This window comes from Megalopta genalis, unplaced genomic scaffold (assembly GCF_051020955.1).
Source record: "Megalopta genalis isolate 19385.01 unplaced genomic scaffold, iyMegGena1_principal scaffold0034, whole genome shotgun sequence".
Lineage (NCBI taxonomy): Eukaryota > Metazoa > Arthropoda > Insecta > Hymenoptera > Halictidae > Megalopta > Megalopta genalis.
Genome location: NW_027476103.1, coordinates 1,339,617 through 1,358,782, shown reverse-complemented (window position 1 = coordinate 1,358,782; position 19,166 = coordinate 1,339,617). Strand labels below are relative to the sequence as shown.

Here is a 19,166-nt window from a genome sequence, read left to right as displayed (position 1 = left end):
TTAAATCGTTACTTATCTTACATTCTATGCAGGAAGACTATGCTAGAATTTCTAACTAAGAAACAAAAACAGTGTGTTGTATAATGGGTATGTCGCGTAGACTGGAGTTGGATAAGAGGAGCATCGTTCCTGATATCCAATTGTTGGTAACGGGTTACTATGTTGGATAAACACAGTCCAGATAAACGGTGTTTTACTAGTTCTTGTACTAGTTGTTCTATCATTAGTATTTATTTAAGATTGATGTCGTTTTTAAATCTCTATTTTATACGATTTTAAGATTTGTTTATAGTATGTATTTTTTTTTGTTGCAACTTGAATGTCCGAATTATATATAATATATATTATATATTATCAAATATTTCAAGATTTAATGAAAAGTATTTGTTTAATATAATGTTTTACAAGTAGTGTATAAACAAGGATTCGGACCTGGACAAACTAATCTAAATTGGAATCGAAATTGCGTAGGAACCGTATCTTATTAGGCTTCCCTCAATTTATTTTCTTTATTACATCACCGCCCAATGCTTCATCCTGTAGCAAATGATAAAATGTCATGGTTAATAGTAAATCAAAGACCTATGCATATAAACTGTGAATCGTTTAATAGAGTTCGATGATGTACCTGCGCTGTTGTCTGTTTTTTAGTTGAAGTAAATTACCTCTCAGATGTTACACCAACAGAAGTTTTATGATTTTCATTATTTTTATCGGTTTCTTTGCTTTTGTTACATGCTCCACTGCCATTAGCTTTATCTGTTTTTTCCGCTTCTTGTTCATCGTTACTACTACTGTCAATAACTATTATCTTGTTATTATTAAAGGGTTTTACCGGTCTATTAGCGAATAATGTTTGCATCTATAAAATAGTATGCGATTATCCAATCTGTCTAATCTAATAGTATATTATCATTTTTAAATGAGTTTGTTTGCAAGTATACATATACTTCTGTCTTTTCTTTTTGTGCTTCCTCCTTTCTCTTATCACAATAATTTTTAATTTCTTTCCTGATATTTCCAATATCTGCAGTTGTTTCAGTAGTTTCCAAACATAGCACAAGTTCTTTTATTTCACGACTATATGTAAAGAATTAATTGTAACAATACAATCGAGCTTGTAATGGCAAATCAATATTTTGAAATATTACATTGTATATGCTTGACCTCTGTAGGTTATTAAAAGCGTTAGTGTTATTTTTGTTAACAAATTTACCTAATGCTTTATTTAGATCATTCACTGTTAGTATTGTTCATAGGTTTTTATTTTCAACCAAACTGGTGTCCTTTTAGTTTTGCTTGTATGTGGTTTCCACAAAACCTTAATTCTCCTAATTAAAAAACCAAACAAATTTTACCTTCGAGCACCTTGTAGAATATCGCAATTTTTGTTTACCTCAGTATAGCTCATAATGTCAGTCGTATCCTGGAGTACTTACCGGAACTTCTTGTTTTACAGAATACAATTAATTCGTGAGAATTAGCAACTTTATCACAATATTTCTGTGCCAATCTAAAATACACATATTATTTATTTCCATTTATTACTTGTATTCGTTAATATACTAATAGAATCTTACCTGGTCGAATCGAACCGTTCTTTATTTTTCAAGTAAATTACTTTCAATCGAATATACGGCAAGACCGGTTGCTTCGGGTGATTTGACAATTGTTCCGCGGTACTAGGAATCAATTCATTTTCTATGCGTCGGTCGACGATATTAAAAACTCATTCTGATAGCAATCTATCATTATTACTTTTTATATTTGTATCATTAAGGACCAGAGTGTCAAACACAAATGGTCTAACGGTTTTTAATTTCAATTTCTTCAACTTAAACTTATTACCGTTTACGCTAAGTATGACAATGTGTTTGGCCTTCGATTCGCCTTCGCATAAAGAAATCGCAATCTGTAAGTGCGTTTCTTAAGCAGTAGTTTCTTATTTTTCATGCATCATAATTAATAAATAAATCTAAAAATATACCTGTTTGAGAAATGTAGTATTGTCTTTTAGAGATAAACACGTGTATGCTACAACATTCCTGTTCCCCTCCCCACACAACAAAGTCAACAAAAGAGGGAAGATGGGCTTCCAAAGTATATCCACGTTTAAGACATGGTGCACGTTTTTTTATGTAAAACAAACAAATTAAAGCATTTCACCTATGAATGAAAATCATTTGCATTAAGAAAAAATGGAAAGACCTCTCAATACATATAGGGATCTCATAAGTTCACCTTAAAATCGTTCAACATCCGTGTTAATTTATCATCGTTCATGTAGCTTAAACCAAAAATTGCAACATGGTATTACCCATTTTTATCATCAGTGGAGGAATGATCATTTTAGGGGTGGCTGTCCATTTTCCAAAATAATTTATGAAACCAGACACAGACAACAAGTCCATTTGGCCCATTTATTCCACAACCTATAATTTTGATTATAATTACTAATGGCTGAATCAATGTTGAAAAATCACTGTACTTAAACTATTGATATTATATTTCTTACTTGGATGGTCATTTTTCCCGTGAATGGAAAATATTGGCATGTCAATATTAAAATTTGGATCCTAAAAATTTACAGTTTTAAAAGTACAGTGTGGGAATGTTAATTCTGGCTCGCTCAAAAATTGGATGTTAATTGCTCTGATGGAAAGACAATAATTAATATTTGTCATACTTCAAATACCATCTTATATTGATATTATCATATCTTGCTAACCTGGGACCCATATAGTATTTATTTAACAATTCCATACATTTTAATTCATCAGAAGTTGTTGGTTTCGCATCGTGAAATAAATCTCCACAATGAAATATAAGGTCTACATTTTCTTCCTTGCTACATTGAAGTATTTCTTCAAAAGTATTAATGCTCTCATCCGATGACTCTCCTGCTTGTATAAATTAATTATTTTGCAGTATATATGTGCGTGTGTTGCTGCCAACGGCCATGATGCTACCACTGAGTAACCACATCAATGGCCTTGCCATTTTTTAATTACTGTAATGTCTCCAGTTACATTTCGAAATATGTATTCTTCGATGCATTCTCGGCATCGACTAGTGTTTGATGTTTCCAGGATTACAGAACCATATCCTTCACAATGACAATCTGCCTCACTTCTGTGGTTTCCTGCGATGGTATGCCAGCAGCCTTCAGGAAATAATTCTCTTTCTTCTGCTGCCACTCGAGACCAACATTTTTCACACAATTTGTATTCTTCAGCTTCAAACACGAGTTGCATTTTCCTTATACATTGGCATATTAAGAGATCCTCGTGCACCTCTGGATAATCAGCGGGATTTACTTCATCCTGAAAGTGAATCCAATTTTTAATTTGTGTCGGACGAACTATCGAAGACGAAGGAGTGTTTTAATTTATCCTGATGTTTCGCGATTAGGTGTCCGGTCGCATCTGTTTTTAAAATTGCATTATTTATATCCGACATCTACTATCTCGTATGGCCCGATGTAACGTGGATCGAATTTACTTGTTTCAGGTTCTTTTTACACATGGACGTATTACTCCACCATAAGTTATGTCGGATTAGCTCACTTATCGTAATTCCCGAAGATTAATTCGTGGGATGTGAAATTCGTAGCTTCGTGGACGGAGGTATTTATATGAAATCATGGCAAATGGTAAGTAGAGGTCCCATTCTTCATATGACTCGATGTATTGTTTTAGATGTTCTGTTAATACAATATATGGCTCCTTTTTAACGATCCATCTCGGCAACATGTAGTATTAGTTTCCCAAGAAACTAGTGTTTTCATCTATCGAAATGGATTTTGGTGTCTCACGTATTGCAATGAAATGACTCGCGGACGCGTCAGCTATTATCATGGCTTTAATATCTGATAAAACAACTGCTAACCAATACTTTTTTAAATTGTCTCGCATAGTTAAAATGTAGCGATTTCCATTGATTGTTTTTGGAAGTAGTCCAAATGTGTCGATGGCAAGTTCGTCAAAAGGTTCCAGAGATGTGTCCGTAATAATCACGGGTTGACGGGTTTTGTTCTGATAAGTGAACGAACGAATTCTTGTGAATCTTTTCTCATTTCGGGGCAGTCATATTTTTCTTTTAACCCTTTCGGTACGGAGGACCTGGCCGCGGTTATACATTCGTGGAACGAGGAAGTTTTTCGCAAGAGTGGTTGCACTGTCCGACAGCGTAAACCGCGAAAACATGTTTTGCGGCATTCATAGAGATCTCGAGCGTGATTGACACTAAACTTTTCATTCGGACCGCGACATCGGTGACTGATGCGGAATTTAACGTGTTTGAAAAACATTTCTAAAATGTTTATACTGCTTTGTCGTAACCTAAACCAATCCTCGGCAGAAAACCGATTTCGACGGTATCTTATCTCGCGGATCAGACGGAAGGACAGACAAAACAGGCATAGCGCTTAACGTTTTAAAATCATATCTTTTTCTTTACAGTACATTAATTAAAGTAAATGGCATTGATATAAATAATATGGTCCAATATTACAAAATTAAAATAAATAACAAAATTAATAGTGTAACATAATAAATAATAAAAAACTAATAGTGAAATATAATCAACGACAAAACTAATAGTGTAACTTGGTGTGATAGTTTTCGAAACAAGGGGAAACGCGCAAGCCCACATTACATTGTTCGCACTGATACTTGGATTCACGTCTCACACCACCAGCCGCACATACAACACATCTTCGTTTTCGATCTTTTTTCCCCGACTGATATATCGAAGGAAAATGTCCCCCTGTGAGCCTTGTGGGATAATTACTTCCTGACTTGCTGCACCGATGATATTCATGATTCTTGTGTTATTTTTCTAATATTTCCTTAATCAACTGAAGGTGAAATTTCGCCATTGAGATTTGTTTTTTTGTGGTGTGCTTATATAGGCAGTATGCGTTTCACACGCAAATGTCGATCAAGTGGAAAAAGTATTTGCGATACCACTTTAAACTTTTGCGCGCGCGCGAGTTGCATCGATAGTAATTATCACCATATCTGATTTATCGATTGTACCCATTGAAGAGTTATAATCTATTACGCATTTGGGCTTTAGAATAATTTCATTTTTTCTTGACTTCTTAGGTACTTCTGAAATTTCTTTCTATCAAACCATTTCATTGCAAACAGATTTTCAGATGAGCGGAACACTGCCTCTCCTTTTTTCAATTTATCAGTTATTTTAAGCATCTCTTTCCGTCTTCTTTGCACAGTGCCACAAGCGTTCGTACTTTTTTCGTGGGGTAGGTTGAACAATATGGGACTGGAAAACCAGTTATCCAGATAAATACAATAGTATGGCCTTTGTTTAGAAAAGGTTGCAAAAGCGACATTACAATGTTCCCTGGCTTTCCAATATATTGATATTCGGTAGCTACAGTAGTACTAGCCCCACAATAAATGATTATGTCTTGGATATAACCCGTCTTGCAGTCACAAAGTAGGAATGATTTTATGCCAAACCTACTCCTCTTCGAGGGAATATATTGTTTAAACGAGAGACGGCCTTTGTAGAGGAGTAGACTTTCGTCTATACATAACCGCTGGTATGGCTGAAATGCATTGATAAAAAGATGTTCGTAGCATTTCCACTACTTCATTTATTTTGTGTAAATGATCGGCAGTGTGGCCGACTATGTCCGTAAAATGCAACATTTTCAATAATGAAAAGTAGCGATCTCTACTCATAATTTTACTGAAAATATCGCTTCGGAGAAACTTATCTTTAGACCAATTTTCATTTAAGGATAGCTTTTTGGTTCGCGTCATTAATAACGACGCAGCAATAAAACAATATAATTCATCCACTTCCATCCCTTCTGAAGCGTTCAAGTGATCTCTTTTGAGCTGTTGACACCGGTAATAGTTTGTTTTTTGCACAATAAATTTAACTAAATCTTTAGAAAAAAGCAGTCTGAAGTAGTTCAAAATTCTCGACGAACGATTTAAATTGTTCCCTACTACTCCCGAATGATGTGGCGTAAAATCATGGATTTTTGGACTAAGCTTCTTTGATGTCCATTTGATGCTAGAAGGAGTATCAATTCGTACTTCAGGCTCTACTGCTTCTTCAGATACTGAGGTGCTAAGTACACGTGCTCGATTGTTCCTCCTTTTGCGAAATGCTAAATTATATTGATTTTCTTCATCAGAATCTCTTTTGGAATCAATGATTTCCTTTATCCTTTCAAGCGTTTTACACTCATCCTGAAGGGAACTAAATTCAAATTGTAAGTTATACATTAAAAAAATTAACGATATAAGCAAACATTCCAATTTGTTTTTCGTAGCTTATCTATATATTATAAAACATATATAATTAAGGCACGCTATTGACTGTTACTAATTATATATTATAATGGAACGATTAGAACAGCCGGGAATTTTAAACACAGAATAGTAAAGTAATGTGTACTATAGAGAGTAATCATACCCACATAACTTTCCGTTGGTGCTGTTAACGGTGCCCACATAAAGTGCCCACATAACTTTCCGTGGATGCCGCGAATAGGCGGCGGTAGTACTGAAAGGGTTAATTGATTTAAGGTTTCCGTTACACCCTCGTGACCTGCGATTAATCTACTGCGAGCTTCTTCTATTAATTTTCATCGAATTTCATCTACTGGTGTGACAATGTTATCCGTGTTCGTAGGTTGTGGCAAAACTGGGCTAATATCTGGTTCGTCTCCATCAGTTGAACTGCTGTTCTCCTGGGATTTAGATTCGTAATCAGGTATAGACTAAGTTATACTTGGTTCACTGATCTTGGCAAGTGAGATTATTGGTAGATGTAATGGCGTAGATGAGGCTCCTGGGAGATTGTAGATGAGTGGAGTTTGCATCATTGTTTCTTCTAATCTTGGCTTCGCTGTTATCACAGTTTCATCTATTGAATTGCGTTTGCAAATGATGCTTAGGTCGTCGATGTGGTTATTTCGCTATTTGGACGTTTGGCTCTCATTGAGAGTGTGGGTTGTGGATGACTTAAATGAATTTAACGCTGTCTTAAATTCCCACGTTTTCGACGTTATGTTATTTAAAGTATGTGGAAGATAAGCTATGAAAAATATGTCAGGAATGTTCTTCGTATGTCACACTTCCAGTGAGCATTTTCTATGACTTCAATCAACTTTCTACTTGACATTATTAAAACCCCAGAGTAACTATGAGAAGAAAATAAAATAAAACATTTGTCTACAAACTCCTATTAAAATTTGGACGAAACACGCCTAAGTATTCTCCATGTTTTTTATTATGTTGACTTATATGACTAGACATTTTCAGAATAATAGAGAATGTTACTTTTCATCTTTTGTAATACACTGGTTTATATACACTTGACTAAACCAATTTCACACTAACCGATGATTTTCGAAAAAGGATTTCATAATTTTGGTATTTTAAATAATGTTGTACACATAATAAATCTCATAGGTGTACTTTAAAAGTAGCTGAGAAAATTCTTTTTAATGATAATATAATAATTTAAATCTCTGTAGTTTCGGGAAAATACTCTTTATATTATACTATGTTGTAATGCCACATAGTGTTTGTTTTCATTAGTTTTATTTAATCTGATCTTATTTTTAGTAATAAATATTTAGCGTTATTTATAAAACTTACATTTGTAGGATAGTAATGCATAAATGCCAGTTGAAAACGTGATCATTTTTTTATATCATTATACTCGAGGTAGGAAAGTTAATTCTTAATTCTATCAATTCATAATGAGACTTAATTCTGTTTGTACTATGCACAGTATTGAACTATAAGAATTATACATATATCTGTTTGAACTGTTCAAACGAACACGGTAACATACAGTGTATTTGTATGTATTATAATAAGTTTGCTCGAAAAAATTTGAACGCAAATTGTTATATTAAGTTTAATGTACAATTCATAACTCCTACTATCGTATAGTTTAAAGCTAACGAGAAGACTTTTGCGACGAACATGCCCGCACTGTTTATAGTCATCTCCTCGTCAAATCTGAATAGTGCATATAGCGGCTTGAGTACGAATCATGCATAATTAAAGTGTGGATAGTAAAGTATTATTATACTACTTTCATGCTTACTATAGCGAAGACAACCTGCAAAATTGACATCACTTTTTTCATCACTTTTTTAAATCGTGGGTTTAAACATCAATGTAGAGTATTATCAGAATCTGAATCATAATGTTTTATGTGAAATATTATATAATAGAATGAACCATCTACATCTCACAGTTGTATGTATTTACGTAACCGGAGGATGAAGTTTTGGAAATGTGTAGTACCCGGGAAGGCTCATAAAGTGCAGAAATAAGTTAAATGTTCGACAATTTCCAAAATTACTAGTTTGTTATTCTTCTCAAATTTCCAAATATGTTGCAAATGTATCTTTTCGTTGGGAAGGATGAATTGGAGGAAGGATTGGAAGGATGAATTGGATAGTGGACTGTATGATACAAAACGCTGGTGTAATAACGCTAAATATGTTTTAACCAATAAGATTCGTACAGAGGAGGTTATAGATGATATACAATAGAATTATGAAATGTGATGATGTGTCGTGAAGGTCATGAATGATACGATTAAGCGATCAATTTATGGCTATAAAGCTGTATCGAAATTTGCAAGCGCAATCGATTGTAGCGAAGCTAGGCTGCAAGCGCAAAAGTATTACAAGCGTAATGTGAATTGCGCGCACAAGAGCAGAGAAGAATTTCAAGCGTAACTATATGTATCTACGTAACAGTAGCTGATAACTGAGATGACAAATGAAAACTAGCCACGGTCGCGGTGTGAGGGCCTATTTATTTCGTTGTGAATATTGAAAACTAAGCAGCACTGAATGTTCGTTACAGTGCACGAGAGCAATGTCCTAACGAACAACGTTGTATGGGAAACGACGGAAAATAAATAATTGTCGCGCTAGAATTCTTATGCATCGATCCAAGTGATACCAGTAAAGAGGAGGTAATCGACTGGCGATTTTAAATTGATCGATTTGATTTTAGACACACGGGGCTATTTTCTTCAGTGCACTGGATCTGTATTGGAAAATTTATAGTTGGGTCGGGTTGTTGCTTGACAAATTTCCAATATTCGGAATCAGCAACGGAATCGCCAACATCTAATTTCACCACAAATGAAGAGTTGCATTAAATGGAACATTCAGATTGAGAATACTCCATTTTTTATTACTGCAGAGCTGTGCATTCTTGGTAGTTTGCAGGACATTTCTTGTACTCTACGCGCCCGAAATAACTAAATGTGTTTCTGTAATGGTTATAATATGGAGGAAGAAAAGCAGTGCAACACCCACTCTTATGTTATTCATCGAAACCAAATTATTCGAAATGCATTAATGATACTACTGCAGCTTGGTTTCAGTAGTTGAAGACAACTATGGCTGGACTGTTAATTATCTCATATCTTTCGATATTAGAGCGATGCTTCCCTAAGTATTAATTATATGTAAATATAGCCATTTTCAAAGAATGATGAGTTAACTTCACAACGATCAACCTCAATTTCCAAAGTATTTGGAAATAATTGCTGATTAATTCTAGGTTCCAAAATTTCAAATAGTGTGATATACATAACAAGAAATGTAACCTGCAGTGGATACATTCTCAATAAACGGGCAACAAATATTAATCACATAATGAAAAATACCAAGATTGCACGATTCCTACTAAACATTCAAGTGGAAATATAGAAAGCAGGAATTTTCTTGCTTGAAGATTTACGGCTTTTATCGTCAGCAAAAACCGATTGGATTAATATGGAGATTGAGTGATGCCGTTTTCATGTCAAGATTCACGTCAGTGTTCAGCAGATATCTAGAAGACTGGTTCTTCGGCTTGAGACTTTGTATGGCGCAATTGCGGAAGTAATCAACAAGAAAAGGAAGACTACATTGATCTGAATTTCGATGTACTTTTGGTGCAAGGATTTGAGATTTGATTTTGGATCTCTCATACCAAACTTTCCTGAATTTGGTTAACAGTCTGAAACATTTACTTCTCGGGGTGAACAGGATCGGAAGCGATTGTGCGAAGTCGTGTATATTATCTATGAATCAAATTGTGCAGTAATGGCACTAAAAGTCATGTAGAAGCAAACTTGAAATCTGGATCGGTAATTTTTATTTACTCGTCATTATATGCTGTTGCCTTCCATTAATTAAAAACTTGCAACCATATTTGGATAACAAGCAATACAGCTTCAGAGGATTGATTTCTACATTCAAATCCTACTGCCACTAGAGATATTGCTTTCTCGAGTTCGTTGATCAATTTACTGTCTGCTTCCTATTCTGACACGATTAAATCAAATACTCTAGATTTATAAAAATCCATGTTTAAAATGTTCAAGTTGGAACATTCATTCGATGAAATTGATAATGCAGATTGTCTAGTTGTAGTAACTTTTGCGAGGACAAAACCTTGTTGTTGTCTATTAAGTAAGCTGCAAAGTTAAAAAGTAGGTGCGTCGAATCTTTTCGAGCAAACTCAAGCATTTATAGCATTGCAGAGTTAATGCAATTAATAAACTTATTTCTGAGGTTTTTCATAGTAGTGTTATTGGTTTATACAGAACTATGATTTATATCGGACAGTATTTATCGCAGTTATTCTTGTGAAATGGAATCGCATTGTATATTATGTGCTCGAGTACGAACGCTGTATATTTCGAACCTGCAATTTGGTACGATCACTGATTGTGAGAAACTGCATTGGTTTAGGTTGAAGTACGGAAAAGACTCGGTCAGGAAAGTAATTTTTCATTCTTATTGGAGGTTTTGTAAACGTTTTTAAAAAAGACAGAAATTGTAAATATTTATTGTTTACATAACAGTGCAATACATTTCTCGCAATATTTTGGGTCGTAACATTCCAATTTCAAAAAATCCTTCTCGCTAACATTGTTTCTATGTGAAATGAAGTTATTTGCATAATTTGGGCTTGATCGAGTTTCGGAAATGCGTTCGATACTAGTTTCGGAATGACAATATTTTTTAAGTAATTTTGACATTTTCGAATTTTGTGAACCTCATAGATTATTAAAAACATATTTTATTTAGGACAGTAATTTAAATAGTTGGACGAATTTTACTTCTCCGTCGTTGTTTCTCTAAAAGATGCAAAGTTGCAAATTTTTCTATTTCTCCAAAATCCAGAAATTCAATTAGAATATCAAATAAATTATCCGCACATTCGTCTTATATAAGTATACCTTTTCTTTCGTAGAATGATCGTCGAAATATCTGCACCAAACTTGCCAAAATAAAACTTGCTAATATTGTCGTATTGTATTTATTGTTGTCGTATTGTTACTTGTTCTTGCTTCAACGAAACACAAGTGAACCTAGCGCTGTTTCAACATTTTGAACTAGAAAACGCGCGCTACACTAGCGCTTATACGGCAGCTTAGCGTACTACACCAACGTCGACCGCCGATATTTGCTTCACAATTTACATGGTACACAACCGTAGTTTAATCAAAAATTAAAAATAGGCAATAATTACCTATAATTAGGCTTACCATAATTACGAAGAGCCAAACCGGGACGCAGAAGAGAAAGAGGCTCATTTTCATTTTGCTTTTCGCTTAATTTGTGTTTTTCATATTTGAAATGCAATCAAAATTATTATGAGTGGAGCCTGCAACGTGGCCGCGCCGGGTATGAATCTACGATAAAAATTGACCATACCTAGGAAACCGCGCAGTTGTTTGACTGTTGCGGGTTTCGGGTATTCATGTATGGCCTTAACTTTCTCGGCTAGTGGCCTGGTATCCTCGGCACTGACCTCGTAACCTAAAAACCTCACTACCGATTCCGCGAATACGCATTTGCTCGGGTTCACGACGATGCCGTACTCCTGCAGACGTGAAAAAAGTGTGCGCAGGTGATCTCTATGCTCCGTCTCATTACCTGACGCCACTAGGATGTCGTCGAGGTACGCGTAGTAGAAATCCAGTCCCCTTATCACGGTGTCCATGAACCGCTGGAACGTCTGCGCTGCATTTTTCAGTCCGAAGGGCATAACTACATATTCGTACAAACCGAACGGCGTCGTTATCGCGGTTTTCGGAATGTCCTCCGGATGGACGGGGATTTGGTGGTACGCGCGCACCAAATCGATCGTGGTAAAAATCGTCTTTCCGGACAACATTCTCGAAAAATCCTCGATGTGCGGGATCGGATAGCGGTCTGCGATCGTACGGGCATTGAGTAACCTGTAGTCTCCACAGGGTCTCCATCCGTTATCCTTCTTCGCAGCCATGTGAAGGGCTGAGGCCCACTGGCTCTTAGAAGGACGGATGTGACCAAGACTTAACAGGTCCTCAAATTCCGTTCTAGCATTTCTGAAAAGTTCGGGCGATAAACGTCGCGGCTTACTATACACTGGTGGACCTGCGGTAGTCGTAATATGGTGTGTTACCTCGTGGGTGATCGGTCTGTTCGGCCGCGCTGCTGGACGCACGAGAGACGGGAACTCCGCTAGAAGCTGCTGGTACGGCGAGTCCCCGACGATCGCCTTGATGGTCGGTGTTGTTGAGGCGGCGATCCTCCCGCTGGATGTCAACGTGGTCGTCCGGTCGAGGAGTCGTCTTCCCGCGAGGTCCACTAATAACCCATAGTGCGCCAGGAAGTCGGCTCCGATGATGGGTTTGGAGACGTCCGCTATCACGAATCTCCACGTGAACGACCGTCGCAATCCCAGGTCCAGGTCTGCTGGTTTCAGCCCGTACGTGCCGATGACGGACCCGTTTGCCGCAAACAGTTCGTGTTTCGCTTTTTTTAACGGGCCTTTGATGTACGCACGCGGGTACACGCACAGGTCTGAACCGGTGTCTATAAGGTATTCTTCGTTCTTGCTGCGTTCAAGAATGAAGAGGTGGCGGGTCCGCGGTCCATCACAATTTGCCGCATTTACCGTGATGCCCGATCGTTTCCCGCGTCGAATGTGCACGGCTGTCGGCACTTCGTGGATCTCGTTCCGAAGGTCTGGTGGTACCAGCAATGGTCCACGTTTCGCGGGGATGCGCTCCGGCGACGGCCTCTAGATCCCGAACGGCCGCGGTGTCTCCTCGAACGGTGCCTCGATGTTGATCGGTTATCACGGGTCCGCGGACGTGTGAGCTCGCTGACGACGAGCTTGAATTCCTCCAGCAGGCCTCTCATTGCCTCTGTCGTCTCGGTCTGCGGGGCGGCTACGCTGGCCACGTGGGCTTGGGTTGTGCCCTCGTGTATCTGGTCCGCGATTTGCGCCAGCTTGTTTAGCGGAATGTCTGGCTGCGCGCTTACGATCGCCCGGATCATGCTGGGTAGCCTGCCAGTCCATAATGTACCCAGAAATTTGTCCGGTACTGCCTGACCCGCCAAGTTCTGCATGTGCCGCAGAAATTGAGATGGCGTTCTGTCTCCCATCTCTTCTTTTTCCAGCAGCTGCTGGATTCGTCTCCCTTCGGACGCGGACAGGCGCCGGATTAGTTCGCCTTTTAGTGTCTCATACTTCTCGGTGGCCGGCGGTGACGTGATTATGTCCTGGACCTCCAGGGCATATTTCGGTTCCAGTTGAGACATTACGTAGTTGTACTTCGTCGTGTCCGCGGTGACGCCATTCAAAGCGAACTGGCCTTCTATCTGGTGGAACCAGATCGCCGGTTGTTCGGGCCAGAACGGTGGCACTCGTATGCCGACCCGGCACACCTCAGGTAACGCGGCGTTTCCCTGGCTCATACCTGTGTCCATTTCTGCCCTTATTTTACGGCGTGTCACTTGTGATTACTTCACCCGTCGTTTTTTAGTCGCGCACTGCACAGTTATCACGTCGGGGTCACCAATTTAGTTATGGGGTGTGTTCTGGTAAATAACTGGTGCGTGCGGTGTAACTATTAAACTTTATTTATTAAGTTGCGTAGAAACACTTTCGGGTAACGTGACGTCGTAGCAAGAGAGGTATGAGAAGTATCGAAGGTATGCGAGGTATCAGGGCGAGCGTCTCACTGTTGCTCTTTTTATATTATCCCGTTTGCCCCCGGCAAGGGCTCTGGACACCCCCTGATTGGTTGACCCGCGAATGGGTTTTCCCAATCAGCGTTGTCCATCTCCTTCTCACCGCGTTGTCCCTTACGCCCTGAGCGCGTCCCGTTTTGGGACCGCGTGGTGATCGGAGTGGGTGCGTTTTTTATGATGTAACGGCCTGGGTTTTCCTCAGGGCCGTTGCGCTCGGACGTCCGGCGTTCGGGTCCGTTTTGCGTACCCTTCGGAATTTCCCGTTATTTATGACGGTCTCGTAGACTATCGAGAATCAGGTAAAAAAGAAACTCTACTGGCTTATTGCCATCCGCACAGAAAACAGCTTACTCAAAGATAGCCTTTTCGAAGGAGAGTCATAAATATGTTAGTCGTTTGCGCGAGAAATAAATCTTCTCTTATGCGCGCCGACTGGCCGCTACACTTTCATAAGATAAATTAAATCTAATGGTTCATAAACTTCTTTAATTTGCAAATTTGAATTTTGTCGTCGTTTTCTATTTAACATTTCATCATAATTTTTAGGACTAGAATTTATTATATCGTTCGTCGATAATTGTTCGACAGGGATTTCAGGTTGTGACGATACTTCTTGAGCTTCGGAAGTTGGGATGCGTAGATTATCTTCTCTTTGAAGCAAGGACGTTTCTTCCATCCTTGTCCTTTTTCATACTGAATCGAATATCGGCGAGATGTCTGACGAGACAGAAGATGCTTACCTTTTTCCTAATAACGGGTTGTATCTCGAATATCCATCGTTCGTTGTCTCTAGGTCCATGTAGTCGTCGATGAGAAGGTTGAGGGGGTTGTCCGGTGGCAGATAGACACGGCTGACTAAAGGGTTCGACCTGAGGAGCATGATGCAGGCGTGGGTCCCCAATATATGCCATACCGGGAACGACATCCACTTTCTTCCTTGATAATTTCCATCAAGTTGATCCATTTAGGGATGGCTTCATATGATTTCGAACAATCTTTGGAGAGGTGAGGCCTTGCGCATTTAACACGTTCCGGGGGCCGATTGCAATTAGAAGAATAATGGCCAAAAGCTTGGCATCTGTAGTAACTGAGTGTGCTTGATCCTGGACATGTACTTGTCTCTGGCCCTGAATAGGAATTTAATTTTGTAAATATCCTGGTTTGAGGTGCCCATTGAGAAGTTGACTCTGTAGACGGTTGAGTCTTCAATGAGAAAGCAGGCTGTGGGATTTATTACTTGCAAAATAATTTGTTGGATTATTTCCTCGGGTGTGCAGTTTGGAAGACCTTTGAGGACCATTGCCATTGCTCTTTCGTTCTCGATTGTGAATATGTAGAAGGTGATATTTTTAGCTTGAAGACCTAATTTTAGTGTTTTGAAATCTTTGATGGTTGAAAGTTAAATGTGGACATTCTTTCTGTTATATTTTAGTGAAAAACTGTTGCCATAATAGGCAGTTAATTCTTTTTCGAATTTATCAGCTGAATATTTGAGAAGTTGTAAATATAAATGGGAGGTGGTTTTTGTGTTGGAGCCTCCGGATTTGCAACAATTTTTTGTCTAGAATCGTTTGAAGTTTTGCAATGTGTTGTCGAGGCGTGTGGCTTGGCAACAGCAGATGTATTGACTACGGGCTTGTTGTTGAAAGAACTAGCGTTACTGGAGTCGTTTGGATTGTCGAGCGCGGTGAAAAACGCGAAACGATTATGAACAGGAATGTTAGGAAGAACGGGGAAGTTAATGTTGAAATCATTTGAATCCTGATCGGTATTATTACGTGCTGGTTTGAATTTAGTACTGGTGTTTCGGCCGCAATAGTTATGCCCGCTAACTCGCGACCTTGCGTATGACACCACCGTTGGTGTGTTCCGATGTGCCGCTTGTCAGGGTTTTCTGAGAAGTGAGGTCCCTTCCGTGCGCCGTGCCCGTAGTCGCCGCTGACGAACGACGCAGTTACGCAGAAGGGGAAGGGGGCTCAGCGTCTAGCACGTACTCCTTCGGGGGGCGGAAGTCTGGCAAGCATGCGGGAAAACCCAAGGCCTGCGTTTGCACCTTCGAAAACCGTTAAGACGGTCCGCTCTTCTCGCTGCTTGGAAACCTCGGGTCCATGACGCTCCGGCTCCAAAACCCGTTGGAAAAAATACGCAGGCCTTGCCACCCGCTTGCCAGATGCGAATCCGTTGTCCGCTGCGCCCACAATGGTGCTATAAATCTTGTTGGTCCGCGTCGCCAACAACTGGATTCAGCTATAATGTGTTTTTTTTAGAATTTTTGAGTTTCGTATTAGCAGGAGATTTTTTTAGTAAAAGTCTGGATTGTGTTACGTCCCGCGAGTCTCGACGCGTAAAATATATAATATATCGCGCGATTACCGCGGCTAAGACGTAGATCGCAACTTTTGGGGCACGCGACGCGGTTCTTTCGCGTATCCACTGGGCTTCACGAATAACGCGCTGCGACGGGTGTACAATTCAAACTCTAACCTTTATCGGAGAACCTAATTTGTCGGTCGATCGCACGCCGGTTCGCAATGGTCCTCAGGAATTTCGGGGTGCTGTTCGCTCTCTCAGGACGGCCGTAGATTGATGTTCGGTGCAGACTCCGGTGGCTGGATCGGCGACGAAGGTGTGCGAGATTACCTCGATGACGCGTTCGGAGTACTGGTGCTTCGAACGATACGGCCCGTAAACAAAAGCTTTCGCCAGCTTTCTTAGTTGATGGCGACGACCGGCGCGTTTCGGCATTCGTTATTTGTTAAGCAAGAATGTAAGAAGGACGGTCTTATCCCTGCTGCGCCCAGATCATTCGGGGTGAGATCGGTACAAGCGCTTTGGGAATAATGTCGTTAATTGTATTACGCATTCGTGCAGATCATTCGGGGTGAGATCGGTACAAGCGCTTTGGGAATAATGTCGTTAATTGTATTACGCATTCGTGCAGATCATTCGGGGTGAGATCGGTACACATGAAGGCGGAATAGTTTCTAAGTGAATATGTACGAATGTATTGCCGAGTAGGGAGAGAGTCTAGGTAATTAATGATTGTAGAAGTAGTAATAACTAAAATATATTCTAAGATATTAACGATACAAGGACTTAGTTACTAATGCGGTGATTTGAGTTTGAATGAGACTTTGAAATAGAAAAGAGACTTGAGTTGAATTAGGGGAATGGCTTGCAGGAGGAGACGACTTCCCTCGCTGGAGCCCGGAACGAGTCTGATCGGTTGTGCGGCCGCTCTGAGCTCCTCCGGTCCTCGGCGGCCATCTTGCCGGTAGGTCCTGGTGGGGAGTCGTTGTGGTGGGGCGGTCGCCGGAGTGGGGCGGCCGCGTTGAGCGGGTGACGTCAGAACTAGGAGCGTGTCTTTGACGCGCTCGGGCGGAATTTCGGACTTAGAATAATTCGTTCTATACAGTAGATTCGAGAGGTACGACTATACTAACTTATGTTAACGTGGTTATATGCTATACTCGATATCGCTAACTTATTCTATACGTGTTTCGTATAATATGGTCTTACTATTACTACTTATTGCTATTCGGGTATATATGTATATATATACACATGTTCTTATGCGACTAATTCAATACGTCGGAGGACGTAACACACCCCCCCCCCCCTTGGGAAAAGAAAAATGACGCTGGTTATTTTTCTTCCTCGTCTGTATCGGTGAAGAGGGATGTTTTCTTATATGATATGAACTTATTAGTACGTTTGATAGAGTTTTCGAACTTCTTAGAGTCTCTAGTTATCGAGTCCATTGGCTCTGCCTTACTAACTAACACATTGTCTATGGGGATGCACTCCGTGGTGGTGCACTGAGGGGTCACTTCACTGTCACTTTGTTTATTCTTTAGGTACAAGCAGAAGTGCGTCAGCGCGCTCCACGATGCCGCGAGGAGCTGGAGACTGCATCCATAAGCCGCGTGCAGGGCAATTCCATTGAGGATGGTATTAATGCATAATTTAATTATGCGGAGGGCGAGGTATATTCCCATTAGTCCCGCCATTACTGAGCCGAACTCGATGAATCCACTCCATATTTTCTTTCCGGTTGATTCTGCGATTTTTTCTAATGTTCCTTCGTCTATTAAGCCGAGCATTTTTACTGAACCATCTGCGTATGATCTACCCGATGCTCCTGGAACCAAAGCGTTTACTACTGCTATCTTCTCTATGGGGAACATTATGTGGTCGCTGAGTTTATGCATGTCTTCCTGAGTATATACTCCGCCGGTAGCCAGGTTTGCCGGGTTCGTGTATTTCCAGGCAGATGCCGTCAGTGGTTGAAGTGGTGGAGGTGGAATGCTTTCCGTCGGGCGTAGCGTCATCCTATACCAGGTTCCATGGATTTTATATGTCGATGGAATCAGCTCATTGCATATCTTCTTCGTTCCGGTTTTTGTTAGAATATGTGTTCTCGGTGTTAGGAAAAATGAGTCGTTTCTATATGTGACGGGAAGCTCGGCCGGGGAAATGTGAACCAGTGATATTGCGTTCCTGAGCACTTGTTGTTCCAATACGCATTTCTGCTTCATAATATCTTTGTAAAGTGCGATTATTTGGGATTTGAGGTGCTTTTCGACGTATATGTATTTCGTGTTTACGTACGTGAAGATATCTAAATTGTTGATTCTGGTTCTCGAAATGGATTTAAATTTTCCTTCTCTTTCAGTTTCTAATAAAAGGATTTTCGGATGTTCCGTTGTGATGAGTGTATACCCGCAGATTTGCGTGCGTCCTGTGCTTGCGGGAGCGAAGGCTGTGTCGCCCGAGGTCACTGTGCACGTCGGAGTTCCGCGGTGTTCTTCCGAGAATACTTTTGTTGCTCTACCTTCATAGAGAACTTCGTACTTGTTGAAGGGGCACCGATCCAAGGGCAGGCTGTTCCAGAATGTAAACCCATCTTCCGGGTCCATGCAGTATTCCTTATCGAGGGGGCAGCGATGTCCAGTAGGCAGGTATATTTGGTTAGAGAAGATCTTGACCGGAGTGTTGAAGCTTTTAAGGGCTATCCTTATTATTGCCTGGACCTACCACACTTCATGTGCCGAAAGGGTTGTGCCGCCGCACGTTCCGTCTTGCAGGATGGATCCGGCCAGGGTAATGCTTCTAACTGTTGTGC

At 40.0% G+C, this 19,166-nt stretch overlaps 1 protein-coding gene and 1 long non-coding RNA gene across 14 annotated transcripts in view; one reads left to right on the top strand and one right to left on the bottom strand.

Moving 5' to 3' along the window:
- The window catches only part of LOC143261095 (uncharacterized), a 36,290-nt gene that overhangs the window by 1,713 nt on the left and 15,411 nt on the right, over window positions 1-19,166 (top strand). For 12 of the 13 annotated variants that reach the window (XM_076527650.1, XM_076527649.1, XM_076527655.1 and 9 more), the window contains exons 2-3: window positions 3,511-3,652; window positions 17,899-19,144. In XM_076527650.1, the coding sequence (XP_076383765.1) occupies window positions 18,739-19,144 (406 nt within the window). In that variant the 5' untranslated portion in view covers window positions 3,511-3,652; window positions 17,899-18,738. Of the gene's footprint in view, window positions 1-3,510; window positions 3,653-17,454; window positions 17,469-17,898; window positions 19,145-19,166 lie in introns of those variants that run through there. The other variant, XM_076527648.1, reaches the window with a different exon arrangement.
- LOC143261093 (uncharacterized) lies at window positions 350-2,152 on the bottom strand. Its single transcript, XR_013035318.1, has 4 exons — window positions 1,988-2,152; window positions 1,581-1,912; window positions 1,440-1,513; window positions 350-1,331 (listed from the first exon to the last, which is right to left on the bottom strand). It is a non-coding gene; the product is annotated as an uncharacterized LOC143261093 (long non-coding RNA).